Source organism: Trematomus bernacchii, unplaced genomic scaffold (genome assembly GCF_902827165.1).
Source record: "Trematomus bernacchii unplaced genomic scaffold, fTreBer1.1, whole genome shotgun sequence".
NCBI classification, from domain to species: domain Eukaryota; kingdom Metazoa; phylum Chordata; class Actinopteri; order Perciformes; family Nototheniidae; genus Trematomus; species Trematomus bernacchii.
Genome location: NW_022987840.1, coordinates 4116520 through 4134143, shown reverse-complemented (window position 1 = coordinate 4134143; position 17624 = coordinate 4116520). Strand labels below are relative to the sequence as shown.

General features: G+C 38.1%; 2 protein-coding genes across 3 annotated transcripts in view; one reads left to right on the top strand and one right to left on the bottom strand.

Moving 5' to 3' along the window:
- Positions 1-356: 356 nt before the first annotated feature.
- On the top strand, positions 357-8871 carry dnase2 (deoxyribonuclease II, lysosomal). Its single transcript, XM_034112659.1, has 7 exons — positions 357-597; positions 2158-2255; positions 2419-2590; positions 3648-3750; positions 4344-4508; positions 6788-7006; positions 7564-8871. The coding sequence occupies exons 1-7, from the start codon at positions 568-570 to the stop codon at positions 7932-7934; spliced, it is 1158 nt and encodes a 385-aa protein (XP_033968550.1). The 5' UTR covers positions 357-567; the 3' UTR covers positions 7935-8871.
- A 175-nt stretch (positions 8872-9046) lies between these two features.
- rgl2 (ral guanine nucleotide dissociation stimulator-like 2) overlaps positions 9047-17624 on the bottom strand; it is a 28394-nt gene continuing 19816 nt past the window's right edge. For both annotated transcript variants that reach the window (XM_034112648.1, XM_034112649.1), the window contains 11 exons: positions 17454-17557; positions 16259-16343; positions 14318-14377; positions 13317-13403; positions 13181-13213; positions 12763-12884; positions 12586-12672; positions 12300-12393; positions 11896-12120; positions 11565-11679; positions 9047-11046 (listed from right to left, as the gene is read on the bottom strand). In XM_034112648.1, the coding sequence (XP_033968539.1) occupies positions 10865-11046; positions 11565-11679; positions 11896-12120; positions 12300-12393; positions 12586-12672; positions 12763-12884; positions 13181-13213; positions 13317-13403; positions 14318-14377; positions 16259-16343; positions 17454-17557 (1194 nt within the window). In that variant the 3' untranslated portion in view covers positions 9047-10864. The remainder of the gene's footprint in view (positions 11047-11564; positions 11680-11895; positions 12121-12299; positions 12394-12585; positions 12673-12762; positions 12885-13180; positions 13214-13316; positions 13404-14317; positions 14378-16258; positions 16344-17453; positions 17558-17624) is intronic.

The following is a 17624-nucleotide window of genomic DNA, read 5'->3' as shown; positions in this document are numbered from 1 at the left end:
TTTAAGTACCATGCTCTTTTAGATTAAATAAAATAAAATCAACTTTAAAATTCAAGTTGGCTAAAAAGTTTTATGAGAAAGTAAATAAAATCTTAAAAAGTTAATAAAAAAACATAATGTCTTAATATTACTCGGCATTCAAGGGTTGTACTTTCTTTCTTTATTTTTCTTTTTGTGTTTATTTGCTAAATAATTTAGCTATGACCACTTTTTCTACTCAGCCCCGCCCATTTAGTGACGTCACCGAGCACTTCACTGAAACCAAGGACGTTTATAGATTTAAAGGCTTGGACAAGGAAGTGACTAGCATTTCAATCTAAAATAAATAATGTTTTTTTGTCAATCGTAGTTTCGTAAACTTGATTCTCTTAAGAGTTAACACTTCTTAGTTGATGTGTCTTGTGTGTAGTTCAAGAAGCCTGTCGGTTTAATGACGTCACTGTCTCATCCCATTTTTTCTTTTTTTGCCTAAACAAGGATGTGGACAAAAATGAAACCTGCTCAGAAATGTGGAACTACAGTAGCTACAAGTTTGTGCAAAAAACACGATAGTAACACATTGAGGACATGCATGAGGACAAAGACGCTCAGCTAAAGGTGAGTAGAAGTGGTTAAATTAAACTTTATTTTCCTACCGTGTTTAGTACCAAGCTCAAAGACTGCGACTTGCTCTGATTTACGTTATACTCCCCCTTCAGATTTTAAACTCAGTATGATATTTATTAATAAGTTACTAAGGTCACTAAGGTCTGTCATAGGAGGAGTAATATACTTTTCACTCCACTACATGTATTTGATATATGTATTTACTTTGATGCTTCACGTTATTGATACTAAATACAGTCAACAAATAAACGCAGTATTATTAGAGAATATGCTTTTATGTAGTATTTCAAATAGATAGCCCCCCCTTTCACCAGCTAATATGCTGAAATGGTGCATTCCTTAAGTATCCAACTGGTGAACTTAAAGTAGCATTAAAGTGCTTCAATTATATTTGTACTTGTATCTATCGCATGACGTAGTCTTGTTAGATGTGCCAAGAGCAAGGACTGTCTTAGGTAAGACAGCTTTTATGTGCGCAGCTCCACTTGCTTGGAACAATCTTCAGCAAGAATTGAAACTGAGCAATTTCATTCCTCTGCATGTTTTTAAAGCTAGTCTAAGTGAAATGCTCTTTGAAACTATGGCTACTTGTAAATGTCGATAAGTATGTAAATGTAGCCTGTAAATATGTTGTATGATGTCCTTTATTGTTTTATGTTGTTTTATGTTTCATATGGAACCTAATTGCTGCAGGTCTCCCTTGAAAAAGAGATCTATGATCTAGGGCTGTGCAATTAATCGTTTTTTAATCGCAATTACGATTTTGGCCTCCCACAATTACAAAAACAACATAATCGAAAAAAACGATTATTTTGCTTTGCTAGGTTGTGACAGTGCACTGCAACATATTTGATCTAATTTATTTTATAGTCTAATTTATTTATCATATTTATATATGTTTAGTAGCTTGTTGAAGTGCGCTCCAAATTATATATATATTTTTTTATTGGTATTTATTATTTTGATATTATTTATTTAAATGTGAATATACATCATTTATCATTTATTTTATTTATTGGTTTTTCAGTTGAATTATACGTTCAGGGTAATCAACAGTTAAACAGATACTGTTCAAATTATTATTTTAATTTGTTTTAAAGTTCAATAAATGGATGTTTTCAAAGTCAATGAATAATCGTATTTAATAATCGTGATATCAATTATTGACCAAAATAATCGTGATTATGATTTTTGCCATAATCGCACAGCCCTACTATGATCTCAATGGGACCAATCTGGTTAAATAAAGGTTTGAAATTAAATTGAAGTATAACTTCGAATGTAAATGTTAATTTGTAATATCTTCACTGTTGTATTGGTACCGTTATAAAGTTTTATACCAGAGTACTTCCTCAATTTTGGAATGAGGCACATAGTATCTCCATAGTTTAAAATATGTGTTGTTAACAGGGGGAAAACTCCTTTAGCCAAAGTAATGCAGCAATTTAGAACCCAGTTACAGGGGTTAATACACAATTATTGTAAAAACATATTTACGGTATGAACAGTATTAACTGTAATGACTATTATAAGTCTATTTTGTATTCTCAGATGCTTCTGTTCCTGTCCCTGCTGATCTTCTGTGTGCCTTCAGGGGGCGACACCTCCCCAATCACCTGCTACAACGACAAAGGAGATGCTGTGGATTGGTAAATCACTGAGTGCTGCACAAGACAAGCCTCTGCAAATACACTAAACACCTAAATGCACGTGTCATAAGAAAGCTTTCTAGATTAAACCAGCATTTGCATATCAGTTTAATGTCAAGCTGTTTCATCTATATATTTTCTTGTGTCTCGTTCTCTGTGTCAGGTTCTATTTGTACAAGCTGCCTAAAGAACATGGCAAAAAATCTCCCCACAAGGGTGAGATGTATTTACTGCTGGACAAAGGGAGTGAAGGCTGGACTAACGGGAAGGGGACAGTGAACGACACCACGGGCGCTCTGGGCAGGACCGTCGGACAACTCTACTCACAAGGAGAGGTCTGTTTCCATCAGGCGTCTTTTTATCTGTATTGAAACTGGAACAAATACTTAGTCTAACTGAAGCTTTGTTTTACTGAGAGCTGGAGTCAGCATACATGTGACACTGAGTTATTAAACAGTTTTCACTTCCTTATTATTCATGTTTTTAATATGTATGATCATTGTCAAATGGCAATTCCAAAGTCTAATTTTTGTAATGACAGATAGGACTGTACATGTTATTTAAAAGCTCTTTAAAATGCAAATGATACCCATTAAAAGTACAAATTCATCCCAGTATTTGTTTGATAGATTTTATTTATTCTAAAACTGACAGTCATATAAAGTATAGCATAGTGGTTTTAAACCTTACTCTCAATGTTACATTTCTTTGCACATACCTTTCTTGAATTTCCACAATATAACTATATTCAGCTCAAGCAATATCAGTAGTAAACACTTGTTTAAAATGTCGTTTTTTGCTGCTTTTAATGTTTAACGGTAGACCTAAGAATTCTTAGTTTGATAGAAATCTTGAAGATTCAACTTATTGTGAAGATGAAGAAGAAGATTAAACTTATTGTCATTACGTAGGAACTATGTAACAAAATGGTTTCTCTGCATTTGACCCATCCTAGTGTTAGGAGCAGTGGGCTGCCATTATGTACGGCACCTGGGGAGTAGTGTAGGGAACGGTGCCTAGCTCAGGGACACCTCGGTAGCACTTGGTCTTTCCGGGACTTGAACTGGCGACCTTCCAGTTGCCAAGCCAAGTCCCTATGGACTTCGCCACCACCGCAATGCTATGAGTGTGCCATGACTTGACAAAATTAGATCAAACCTGGAAACTGAGAATGAGAACTGAGAGTTGTTTATTTATATGCAGTCTGTGTCTGCTAACAGCTGTGGAAAGATAATATCGTAGTTTGCATGATCGTACAAAACAAATGATTGTATACCTTACTTATCTTAACATTGTTATGCTGTTTTATTTCGTTTAACAGATGTGTGTGTTTGGAATGTACCCAGGAATAACATTCTTAAATGTTCCTAAAAAAAAACTCTCCCTCCACAGAACACAGAGGTAGCATACATCCTTTACAATGACCAGAAGCCATCCGAGGACCTTGGTGACAGATGGGTTGACAACAGTGGGAGTAAAGGGGGTCACACAAAAGGTGAACTCCAGAGTGGCCCAGCTCCATTACATGAATAGTTCATATATGCTGCAAGTGATTTGACTTTATACTCAAAATCAGCAAATATGGACAAGTGTGTAAGGACTATAGCTCTGTCAAAGAAACATTTCAAAGCCTATCGCAACACTGTATATTTGTTAAGATTTCTTAAATTGAAGCTTTGTTACACACCTTAGATTCCTATGTCATTACAGCCTTACTTCTTGTATGGAAGTATGGGGAAATACAAATAAAAACAAATGCTTATCTAGTTGGTCAAAAACACTAAAACAGAACTCCTGACAGAGACTTGGATTAGATTTAGATTTAAAGCAGCCCAACTCATGTTTAGTGCCCAAATAATTTCATTGCTTGAGTATGCAATGTAAAAAAGGACAATGTGAAAGGACTCACTGGTAGTGATGAAGCTACAGATAATTATCACCTTTAACTGCAGCATCCTGGCCTGTTATTCGAGAGTTATGAGATATATGAGCATAATTCAGTTTAGTTAGTTTTGGTTTGGGTATCAACCACCTGGAGGGAAGACCTTGAAGTTTTTTGTTGATCATTTTAATATGTTTGTTCCTCAGGTTTTGTCCTGCTGGATAAAAATCAGGGCTTCTGGTTGGTCCACAGCACCCCTCATTTCCCCCCTGTACGGAAGGCGGGAACGTTTTCTTACCCTCCTAGCGGTGTGATCAACGGGCAGAACTTCATCTGCGTTACCTACCCGCTCGAGCGCTTCCAGACCATCGGTAAGACTGGAGTCCTGCCATGAGGCTGGATAGCACAGGCAAAGATGGTATACAATGCACTTAACAGTAGGGATGATGGTATTAAATCACAATAACAGTATGAGAGCTGGGAGCGAATAACGATTAATTATCCGCCTTCTATCTGCTATTATATATTAATGAGTAGTTTTAAGAATGAATTCATTTGAGAAACTCCTATCCATCAAATCTACATTGGTGAGAACTATCCTTTTCTATGCAAAATATATAACAAATACCCAATCTTGTAGCTTCTTAAATGATGATATTTTGTAAGCAAAGTCTGCAAGAGAACAAATAAGATTAGACTGATAGATTGGGTGTCTGATACATTCTACGTTTTTATTAAAATTACATTCAAGTTATCACATCAGCCGATCATGTAATCCCCTGCCAATATAATAGCAGTTCTTCCATAAAGACAAAACATATTAAAATAGTCATAATAATACATTTAATTTTTATAGCGCTTTTCCTAGTGCTCAAAGACGCTTATATTAAACCTATAATCATGTACAATCTATCTGAGACTTTCTCTAAATGTTGATAAGAGCATTACCCGGCCTTCAAGAGCAGCTTGGTGTAAATAAGTTTCAATACGTTTTAGTCTTAGTTTCCCATGAGGGTGTAATTGTTGTTTATAAGGCTTTACCAAGAATATTCTTCCTTAATTATTTCATAGTCCTTTCATGTCATTCTCTCTCATTTCAAAAGGGATTTCTTAAGTCATTATTCTCTTGGGGGTGCTTTATAATCCAGTCAGGTATTGACACAACAACAACAGGATAATGCAGATCTAGGATAATCAGCGTAAACAGGTGTCACCACCGTGTCACCGCGCTGCCTGTGCAGATCCCTGGCAGACTCACAAGTTGGCACCGTTGCTATGGCAGTGCCTGGGGTAATTTAATTAGATTGAAGTATGTTACCATAGAGATATTGGCCCTGACACTGCGGCATATATTTGCTCTATCAAATATTCGGCCTCTCTAGCTGAGGAGCTGAGAGCGTGACCGTGTCCTGGGTGACATGCATACAGAAGGTGTCACGTTTCATTTTTAAAGCACCTTGAAGCAGGAATCTGCACATTAATGAGGTGAAACTGAGATTTAGTTTAGTTTATCACTAAAATACTGTTCACCAAGTTCACAAATACGACCTCTCCAATGTGTTAGACCAGTATGTGGTCAGAAAAATGTGCTTGATAATGATTTAATAAGCCTAATTACTGATTTGATTTGTACAGGTACTTATGTTTACCAGTTAGAGCTGAATCAAAGAGCGTATAAGTCAATTGATCTAATCTGCATCAACAACGATTTGAATAGTTGATTAAAAGGACTTATTTTAAGGCAGCACAACCACCATGTTAGAGTCTGTGTGAGGCTGTAGTTTGGCTCGATGTCAACGAGCTAACATGCTGATGTTTAGCATGAAATATATTTACCATGCTAATCTTCATAGTAATTTAACAAAAAGAGCAGCTGTAAACAAAAGAAATGTAAGCCGTTTTGAGAATATTTTGGCAAACATTGTATTGGATTAATTGAAAATGTAAGTTCGAAAAAACGTATTATGTTTCATGAATTAAGGGTTCATGAATGTCAATCCCAAACCGTCAAACTCATGGTGGCCCTATCAGGGATGTCCAAACTATGGCCCGGGGGCCGTGGTCCATTTTTTTTATTGGCCTGCAGCAAATTCTAAAAGTATAATGGACCATCATGACTGTTGTGCAGAATTTATAATTCATTTAAATAATTCCTCTAAGCAAGCGTCACCTTGGACTCTCTAGAGGTTTTTATATTAACTGACTATTTAATTATAGAATAAACAATGGGTCTAGGCCTCTGATGATAAAGCAGTCTATTATGTAATGGATTGGTTAATCAATAATAATGGTTAGAGAGAAAATGTGCATTGTTTAAGTGAAATAAAGAACAATGTGCTTATTTTAATACTCCTTTGTTTAAAAAAAAAAGGAGATTTGCATCAAGAATGGTTGAAAGAGAGTAGGGACAAGAAGAGCAATTATAAACATCCAAATTACTCCAATTTTACATGAATGATTTTTTAATTTATTTTTCAGTATCTATAATTAGATATATGTGTCTGTGCACAGTGTAGCAGTGCAAGTAATGTATACCCCTCTGTACCAACTTCACCAGGATAGTGCTGTTCATTTACTGTACCTAACAAGTAAAGGGCCTACAGTGCCGTTAGCAGCGTTCGCCTGAAATCTAATTTGTTTTGCACCGCAGGAGAGCAGCTTCAGATCAATCAGCCTAATGTGTACGACTGCGACGTCCCAGAGTCCTTGGCGTCCCTCGTGCCCGCTCTGGCTGATCTCTGTGCGAAGAAACATCCTTCTGTTCACATCTTTCCACACATCAAACCTGTATCCAATCGCAGCGTGACTCTGACCTCAAAGGCTGGCACCAACTTCATCAGCTTTGCCAAAGGAGCTTCTTTTGACAACGGTACGACTTTGGAGAGATAAAATAAGTTCTAAAGTATCTGTCAGCTTTAACTTTGAGTTTATTTACAGGTATAAACTGGCCAATGTGAGCATGATATGTTCTCATTAATGAAAAAAGTTCTTCCTTTTTACTTTATTAACACATTAAACATTAAACACATTAAACTTTTTATGACACAGCATGACTGTTTAAAGGTCACCTATTGTGCAAAATCCACTTTTTCCATGTGTTTTATACATAAACATGTGTCTCCTCTGTGTAAAGAGATTCTGAAAGTTTCAGGAAAAAAGATTCCCTCACTTTTTGTCCTGATCCATTTATATAAAAACCTGGCTGAAAATGAGCCGATCAGATTTTGGCCACTTTATGTCATAATGATTTTTTGGCTTGTGTAACCATTAGCCAATCACCAACCAAGGTAACACGGCTTTCGAGCTGAACACTTCAGAGACATGTTTGTATATATCTGAGACCTATAATATATTGATGAAAAACGGTATAATAGGAGACCTTTAAGATAATAAAAACCTGTTCTTTTCCATCCTGCCTCTCTGCAGACCTGTACCACTCCTGGGTGGCCCCCAGCCTCCAGTCAGATCTCCTGGTCCAGTTCTGGATTCGCTCCACAGGCATCCTCCCCTCCGACTGCTCGCTGGGATGGAAGGTCTTGGACATCAAGCTCATCCACCCGGGGCAGACGTTCGACTTCAAGAACAGCCAGGACCACTCTAAGTGGGCCGTCAGCCCCACGGCGGGGGGGGCGGGGTCCGGAGGGGGATGGGTGTGTGTGGGAGACATCAACCGGAACCAGGCGGAGGAGAAGCGGGGCGGCGGCACGGTGTGTCTGCAGGACCCCGTGGTGTGGAAGGCCTACAGGACGGCGGCGCTGCAGTGCCAGGGCTGTGGAGGAGCAACGGGTCAGTGTTGACTCGCTGCTAGAGCATGATCGGATACCTGGGCCTGAGGAGAGGAACAACATGCATAAGATAATAACCGGCATGTGGGTTTTTAGGTGAAATGTTTGCACATGTTTCTTTTCATATTTGATTAAATTGAATTAAATTAATGATCTTTTCTAAAATTGGAGGGCTGAAACTTATCCACATTTGGCAGGAAATGGTGAGTTCATGTGGGACTGCATCACTCAAAGTAAGAGGCGGATTAAGGTTTTTGGTACCCAAAGCAATTTGACTTCCAAATGATCATTGGATGTTATTAAGGGCTGTTGCATCCTCCTCTTCAGACTAAAAGCATACAGAACAATGCTGGAGGAGGACACATATGACAGGAAGCAGAGGGCTTTATGGGAAATTCAGTGTTAATAATAATTAAAAAAAAACCTCAAAGTGCTACTTTAAATTAATGCATTTTGATCAAGGGTCTTAAACAATGCTGTGAGCTCTTTTAACAGAAACTGAAGAGACATTGTGGTAAACGGTAGATATGAGCTACCTCCATAAATTAAAACTTTTTGATGATTGTTTTCTCTATTCGCCTTAAATGATTTGTGGGAATGTTCTCAGGGATTCTCAAGCTTTGCAGGTTGAAAATATAATTTCACATTTTTCAACAATTTGGTATTATTAATTGTTACATTCAGCAGAAAGTGATGTTTTACAAATAATTCAACTACAGATACTGACAACCTTCAGGTTTAAGGAATGCTTTAATACTTTGTGTTTCACGAATGCTCGTATTATTAACTAGGTTGGTTATAACTGTTTATGAATTTCTAATGTGCTTTTCTGACATATCCAGAACTCTTTTTTTTGTGTCTTAGATTTTATAGTTGTATCATACATTCCTTGATTATGCTTGAAGGTGGAGTTGCTGGCTTGAATCTGAATAAAGAATCTAAAACAGAGTATTATTTGATTGTACATTAATTTAGCTTGTTTACCTTTTCCATTAGAAAATAAATAAGGTGTGTATTTGACGTATACAGGCAGCTTTACTTATATTCATGGGATACTGAGCAGCATTAAAAAATATATGTCTGTATTGAACGTGGGATGTTTTACAGCAAATCAGTCAGACGCATTGAAATTCATAGAAAAGTAAATTTATTACCACAAAAATAAGACATCCTGCATGTAGTGCATAAATAGCTTTGATGTGAAACTGCACAGCACTGAGGTGACTGCGATTCCTTCACGTACACTGTATACATTCTAAATCAAACACGGGAAAGATGAGTATCCTGTGGAGAAAGGCACTAAAACAATCAGTAGCATAGTATCATGCTAGTACACGTCATCCATTATTACCCAGAATCCTCTCCCTGGTCCGCTATGCTCAAGCCTCAGCCTGTAAGGAGGCCTCACAAGCACTGAGCAGATACAGCCAGAGGTCACACGTGTTTCAAACCTACATGGAAGGTAACAGGTTAATTTATAACATGAGGCTTTGTACTGTATGTAAACAGTAGTGAAGCTGCAGAGCTGGGTACGAATGTGCATGAATTACATTATGCACTGTTGATAATGTAAGACCTGTAAAACCTATGAAGGGAGATCAGATTTTCCTTAGTGCCTTCCTCATGGTTTTGGTACAGCAGTGAGGAACTGAAGCACAGCCACAAGCTTTAAAAGTGCTGCGAGGTTGTTTTTTAAAGCTGCAATAATCAATGTTTTGGCCACTAGAGGTCAGAAGATTTTTTTAAACAAGCTATGACAGCTTATAAAGTTGCCAAACAGCTGCCTAATTATGCAACAAGCTGAAGAGGAAGTGTTTATCTGGAGTTGTATTACCGTCAGACTGATAACACAAGTGCTTATCACTCTCCTTTAAGGGGTGGTTTTGTCTAAAACAACTCTTGAGAAAAGATATCTTTCTCGTTAGCTGACATTGTTTCACCAGCAAATCTCTAACTGTGTGTGTCTGCTGTCGACAGGTGGCATTCAGGGGCTTCACCCAACAGCTGCTGCTGAAACAGGGTTGATGACAGCTGTGAGAATCACCATGAAGGAACTTTCTGTGTTCTGCAAACCCTCCAAATGTTGCTTAAACAGGACAAAACGTGTTACATAGCTGTAGTCAATCATTATTTTTAGGTTAGTCAAAACAAGCAGCTCCTTTCAAATAAAAAATAAATAATTTTTGATTGATTAATGCAGCTTCAAGTTTATGTTTAAATAAACATCTGTATGACTAAAAATTTAAAATCTTGCAGGTATTTGATGCATCTTTTCTTTTAGACAATTCGGACACATGGACCTGAAGCTCCTCGCCAGTGTAAACACGATGTTGACATCATTCAGACGTACAAAATATATAAATATGTACAAAACATATATAGGTCTCATTTGTCAAGCTCCAGTGCACTCTCACTATGTCTTTGGGCTCTCCTCATGTGTGCTCTTCACCAAGAACTCGTCTGACAGGCTCTGTATATTTAGATTTCCTCATGCTTCTTCCCAAATAAACACTCTCTCCTTAACCCTTCATCAGCATCTCAGGTTTTTACATTTCGAAGCTTCGCTCACAACTGAGGCACGCAACAACAAGGGAATTTCCGGATTGCGGATATAAGCAATTAAAACAGATCTTATTCATTGAGATGGAATGAAAAATATGCATCAAGTGTCCCTGACTGGGAATCTAGAGCCAGCACCAAAAGCACTCAGATAAAGGCTTCCATTGCTCTTTCTCTTGGTGTAAAGTTATGCATACTGTGTGGAGAAGAGGAAACGGACAGTTCTTCAGCAGCAGATTCAGACGTGGTCCTGGTCTTGGTGTTTTGGTAGAAAAAGCTATGTAGGAGCATGAGGGAAAGGCATGTGTGAAAGGCCACATTTACTGTTTGTGAGGAGAAAACCCCGTCACTGTGGACAAGGTTGGGTTGAGGAAAGTCTGATGTCAAAATAGTGTCCGGACCAGTCTCCTCCCCTTGGCTTTGATTCGAGGAAACGTGGCGCTCGTCTCGGTGCTGAGCGGCGATGAGCCCAGAGGAGTGTTCCCGCCTTTCCTCCTCAAAAGGAAGTCAACACTAGATGATGTCATGGCATAGAAGACATTTCCTGTAGCAGGGATGACCAGCTCTGTGTTCAGAGAAGAAGAGAGAGGAATACATGAATACATATGACAGGGTTCAATAAAGCTTCTCCAAAGCTGCTGCTGCGCTACACCAAAAACCAAAAGTTAACCAAAGTTATAGATAGCAGAAGTAGAAATACAATTATCAAGATGAACTCAGTTTGTGTCAAAGTAGACCACCTACCACAGTGCCAGATACCTCTTTAATTTTGTATTGTCCCTTTTAAACATATACATACTGCTCCTTAGTTATTTTGACCATGGTGTACTTATCTGCTTTTAGTTTTTTACTTATTGTGTTTTTTATTATTAATAACTTTTGCCTACTTTGTTATTTTCTTAACATGCAAGTCTATTCTCTTTACTTTACTCAGTTACACTTATTATACTTCTGCTGTGGTAATAATGTCAATATCCCTGAATGAAGGAATTCTGATTCTGATACTCTTAAAAGTGAAAAATACAATTTGCATTTCTTATAAGTGTTTTTTGTTTGTTGCACTGGAGTCACGTGTGTCTATACCTTTTCCTTCAGGCAGAAGTTGGATCAGCTCATATCTGGACGTCTGTTTGGGGTCCTGATTGTGCTTCTCTAAGGCAGAGCTGATGACGGTGGGTGTCTTGTCATTGCTGGTGACCTGAGGGGAGCGAGGAGGATAACAATGAGTCTGGGACAGCTTGATTTGCACTAATTGATATCCTGGCTCCATTGAAGCCAAGGATCTGATCCTGATGACTATCATTACGGGATCCTCGCAGATAAGAAGAAAGGCCGTAAGTGCAGCATGTCGCAGATAATTCGGGACCAGAGCTTTTCTCATTACAGCCGTTAATAAAATAGCTTGAAAAAGTACCAGTATGCTTCGGTATAAGTTTCCATCGTGCAGGTCCATCCGTATCCTGATGATTTGCATGTCAGGCCCCGACCCTTGGATGTTGTACGTGGGGTTGTTGCCGCAGGAGACTGATCGGCGGTGTGATTTTGTGGGAGTGGTTGGGGTCAACGTGGCAGGGATGGATTCAATGGTTGAAGACGACGTGTCAACATCCAGACAGGACACAGACGGAGATCTCATATGCTGCAATCAGAAAAACAGCAACGGGGCAGATGATAATCAAAGGGTTTTTCTAGTATAACTTCCAAGTTCAGTACAAAGCTTTTTAGCAGATTTAGGCAAAATAAAAGAGTTGTTTCTGAATATGTCTGTGAAACAAGCTAATACAAATTGGCCTTTAAGCACAAATCAAACTGTATTACCTTTGTGAGTTTTGAGAGGAGATGATTGACAGGGGAGGGAAAGTCAAAGAGGCTGTCACTGTCACCCGTCAGGCTGCTCCGAGAGTTACTCAGGCTGAAAAACACGAGAATTTTTTTTCAAATTAGGGTTGAAAGTAGTGCTTTTATTATTAGTGATTAATCAATCTTATTTTTAAAATGAATCAGAAAAATGCCAGAAAAAGGGATCAAAAGCACAACAAATGTATGTGTGGTATAATGGTAATTTGTCTGTTTTATGTGTGTGAGAGCAGTCAGTATAGCTTACTCTTGGCACTGTGTGATGATGACTGTGGGAGTAAGGCCACGGGGGCTGGGCTCACCAGGGGCTTCAATTTCACTGGACAGCCTGTAACTGAATTACAATATCAACAAGATCAAATATATGTAACATGTCATACAAATGAATTTTCTTTATACAGAATATACATGTATATATATGTACCTCTGCTCCTCTGTTAGTGTAGGGACGCTCTGATACCACTGAGTGAAGGCCTCGTCACTGGTGAACACACAGTTTTTGCAGGAAGACTGCAGGAGACGGATTTGAGCCAAAACCTCAAACTCCTGTTAACAAAGAATCACCTAAAGGTTACATAATAAAACAAAATGACCTATGTTGGCTAACCTGGTATTACAGTGCTAGTTTTTTTTTTGTTTCTGCACCACAAGGCCCTTTCCACTCTCCCTCCAATATTATTTTACCTCTTTTCAATATATTACGCTTTATCTAAAAGATTATGCCATGCATCTCTTCTTTTTTTCACAGGGTCACGTGACTTTTTAATGATTTTGCAGAAACAGAACATTAGTCAAGAGCATCAGCTCAACCTTTTATCTCTCACACCGATTGCATCACTCACCCTTCTCCTTTTGTCAAAGTTGATGTAGCCGTTCTGTGAAGGGAGTGACAGGATGTGTTAGGTCAGTTTGATAATTGTAAAATACTGAGCAACTTTATGACCAGCTTTCCCTTTGGTAGAGATAGGAGCAACTTACATCCAGCCTGTCTTTGACCGCAGTGTCCAGCATGGTGAGGTCAGTGAGGAAGATGCCCAGGTAGGGCACTGTGCCCTGGGCATTAGACTGTAAAAAAAGAAAAGAAAAGGCAAGTGTTTCATCAGTTCCCCAGAGGTTTCTATTGACTTTGTCACGAGCCCGCCCAACGAAAGATTACAAAGTGGCGGCCTGCAGCTATTTTTCAAACAATGGCTCAGGATTCACACACGACAGCCCTCTGTTCCAGTCCACCGCTGCATGCCCTCCATCAAACCTCTCAAACACCCCCCTCTTAACAGAAGTGACATCAGTATCAATGATTGAATGTACTCTTTTGTAGAAAAACTGTGATTTTAAAAACTATTCATGTTTTTAGCAATAATGTCTTTCATGCGTGTGACATACCAAACCTATATTGAATATCCATGACAGGCCCTTCAACTACATCTCCTTGCAATTTTAAACACAGAACACTTTTCAAAAGATATATCACATTTTGTCCCCTAACTTTTACAATACTAATGACACTTTTGCAGGGTCTTACATCATTCATAAATGTCCCAAGGTCTCCCATAAAGGCCTGTGGTGGTGTATAACCCTTCAGGCTAAAACAATTAGTATGCACACTAGGCGTGGGCTGTAAAGTTAGTGTAAAAAGTTTCTTTATTAATGTGCTTTAAGATCTGATGCTTTACCTCAACGACAAAGGTTGAGGTCATTTCTTATTTCTGATATGTCTTGGTGATCTGACACTCCACTGAGAATAATTTACAAATGTTAAACTGAGCAAAGCTGAGTGTTTAAAGACACTTATTTGCAATATTTCAGCCATATACACCTGGGTGCTGCTGACCTTTGCATCAACAGTCTTTGGTTTTTAGCAGATTGTTAGAGAGTTCATTTCTTAATGGTCAACCATGTGACCTTCCACAAACAACACTGTCTCCTTAAAAGCTAAACCTCCATCATTTCACACAAGTCTTTCTTTCCACTCTACCTACCCGATTAAAATATTTGTTGTTGATCCTGTTGTCAATGTTGGCGAACTTGGATGTGCCCTCCTGAAACACAAAAACAAGGAAAGTTCAATCTTGACCATGGAATCAATTGTTGAGAGAACAGCCTCGCCACAAAGTCAAAACATATGCGATCAGAAATAAATAAACCATAAATGAACCATTACAATAAAAATACCACAATCTAGTCCTGCTGTAGGGATCAATCTTAATAATGCTTTATAGTTATATTATTTCATAAAATTCTTCAATGACAGTGTTGTGTATTATTTATTTCCCTAAACTTTTAGTGAGTCTTTCATTAGTCTGAATCACTCATCTCACTCTGTCTGCTTGTGGTAGTCATTTTTAGACAAGCTGAGAGATAAAGGGAAGCAAGTCGCTGTGCTGAGGAAAATCAAAGGGCAACAGAAGGCGATGTTGTTCTCTGGCATCAAAGCTTGTAGTGAAGCTTTCAAAATGAAAGCATATGTTTGGATGAATTCCTTTGGGGGTATGATGGGTAAAATCGCAACTAATGCGAAAGTATTGATGCCCGCATTGCACCATCACAGCAAATCAAAACACAACTAATCCTGTCAACTTTCCTAACTCTCTGACACAGTGCAAACTAAATATAATATACGTCTTCAGATGGGTGTCTCGCACTGAAATGGAAGTGTTGACAGAATAAGGGCAGTTCTACTCAACCAGATTAGACTGGTTTGGTTCCTGGTCTTTTAAAGCAGTCGTATATCTCTTCTGAGTGTTGTTTTCAGCCGAGGAGAATGCTTGGCTTCAGATTGTGCCGATTTAACAAATGTGGTCCAGTAGTGGCTCTTGACAGACACATTAATAAATGTCACATACTGCTGTTTAGATTATGGGATGTGTGTCAGCAGGATGTGAGATGTAAGTGCAGAGGAGTCACATGGTTTTTCAGAGCATTGTGTGCTTGCAGTAAGCACGTGTGTTGCTTTTAGCCATGCTAACTGTTAGACTCTAGGCATAGCATGTCAGAAGTGCGTTGTATGTTCACCACTTGACATACTGTATCTTGACTGTTATTCGATGGGTTCAGATGACATTTTGTACAGATATTCATGGTTCCAAGAGGAATTATCCTGTTGATGTTGGTGACCGCCTGACTTTTATTCTAGCACCATTATAAAGACGCATTTGTCCAATATAATGGTTTATGATCAAATACTGCATTAACATTTGTAAGCAAACCGAGCTTACACACTAAAGTAAGATAGGTAACTTACCAAACATTATACCTTCTTAACAATGGTGTGTTAGCTCTACCATTGTTTACATTATTATTTAGCTCACAACTCTAAGTACAGCATTACACAGCTTTCTTTTTCCTGTTTTCCACACAGATTAGCTCATACAATAAACAGTCATTTTCTAAAATCAGGTTGTACACTGTGATTATGTTGTATTACGACTGATAGCTGAATAATACAGTCCAAAATAAAGATCTGCGTACAGTAAACAGTGTCCTTCTTTCTGTATAATACATTAATGATTTAGGACTTACACATCGTACACACAGGTTTAAACTTCAAGTGTTTCTAGTAATAAGGGGGGATAGTATTTTTGAAGACAGCTGCCAAGAGCAACACAGATCCTAGTGACAACAGGCCTCAAACAAAACCAAGACATCAGAAAACAGTTGTCGAAATCTGATACCCAAACTGCTTCTTCAGCTTTAAGCAACCAGTACGTTTTAACCAACACACAAGCAGTCAGTTGACAAGACATCCATAAAACACATAATCAAACTCAAACCTTTCGCTTTAAAGTAAAAAAAAAAAAGGTCCAAATGGTCTGATGCCTGACTCGGCTAGAAACAAGCCGCTGCATGCCATAAATAAAATATCAAATGACAGTATATAACATTTCCATTGTGACTCTGTTTTTGGCGTGGCAGACACGTACCTCCTTGAGGAGTTCTCTGCTTTGTGAGTAGTTGTCCTTTTCTGAGAAGATTTCTGACAGCTCCTCGTACCTCCTCACTGCCTCCCTGTCAAATGACCAAAACATTGAATTTAAATTGGATTTCCGTTATTATTCATATGTCAAATGTATAAGGCTAATGAAATGCAATAAAGACATTTAGCAGAAACTGAGTTTAAATAGTCTGCATTGTCAAAATCAAATTCTTGTAAACAGAAACTGATTCTGGGACGATGCCATGACTGAAAGTACATTTGGTTTATGTTGAGGAGACAACACTGCTGAAGAGGCAATATCTCCGACATTTTTATACCACTTCGTCTTTATATGGTTTCAGAGTTATTTACAAGGTTGACTTGGTGTATAATAAATTCAATGTCTGTAGGGACACATCCTGCATTGCTGTTTTAAGCTGAAGCAACTGCCTTCCAGGTCCTAAATAAACGACACATTCACAGTTAATATAATACTTTATATGTAAGGTAGCTTTTTTTTAAATATATTTTTAACACATGATCAAAGACATAACACGTTCTTGGCATCCAAAAATAACTACATCACGTACAGTACATCACAGAAAGACGAGGGTCAGCTTTAATTATTTACTATAAGCTTCTTTTGAATATTTTCAAGCACCACACAATAGCAGGGCTGAAAGCTAACAACAGTTTTGACTATTGATTAATCTGAGGATTCTTTTCTTGATTCATTTGTAATTGTCCGGTCAAAATTGTAACATAAGAACATAGTGAAAAATACATTTGTCAGTCCAAAAACAAAAAAGGATAAGTATTGATTTTCTTTCATATAAGTCTGAAAGAATAGCAAGGCTCAAATGAAAGAAGATTATATTGGGATTGTTGTTGTAAAAAGGTTGGTTTGTATTTTAATCAATAGACAAATAGATCAGTTGTATAGATCATTTTGCTCTACACTATATTAAGTTAAAAAATAATACTATATAATATGTATTTTTTGTTTAGTTTTTATCTTGATGTCTCATGCTGTCTTTGTGTTTTCTTTGTCTTCTAATATATTGAGAACATGTTGCAAATAAGTGTGTGCACCTGAACATGTGATCTATACATTTTTGTTTCTGTATCTATAATCCATTAATAAAATGAATCATTAAATCAGTAATGTCCTGAACAAAACTGCGTGTTGTTCAGCTGCACACCTGTCAGTTTCCTGCCACGTCTTCCTCAGCCGGTGGATGGGATTACTCTGCAGGGCGGACACGATGGCATACAGCGAGGAGAAGTTCTTCCTGGCTCGGCACTCCTGTTGAAAGCACACAGAGGAACGCACTCATTTGCATGCCCACACACCCACACTGTAACTGAGAACA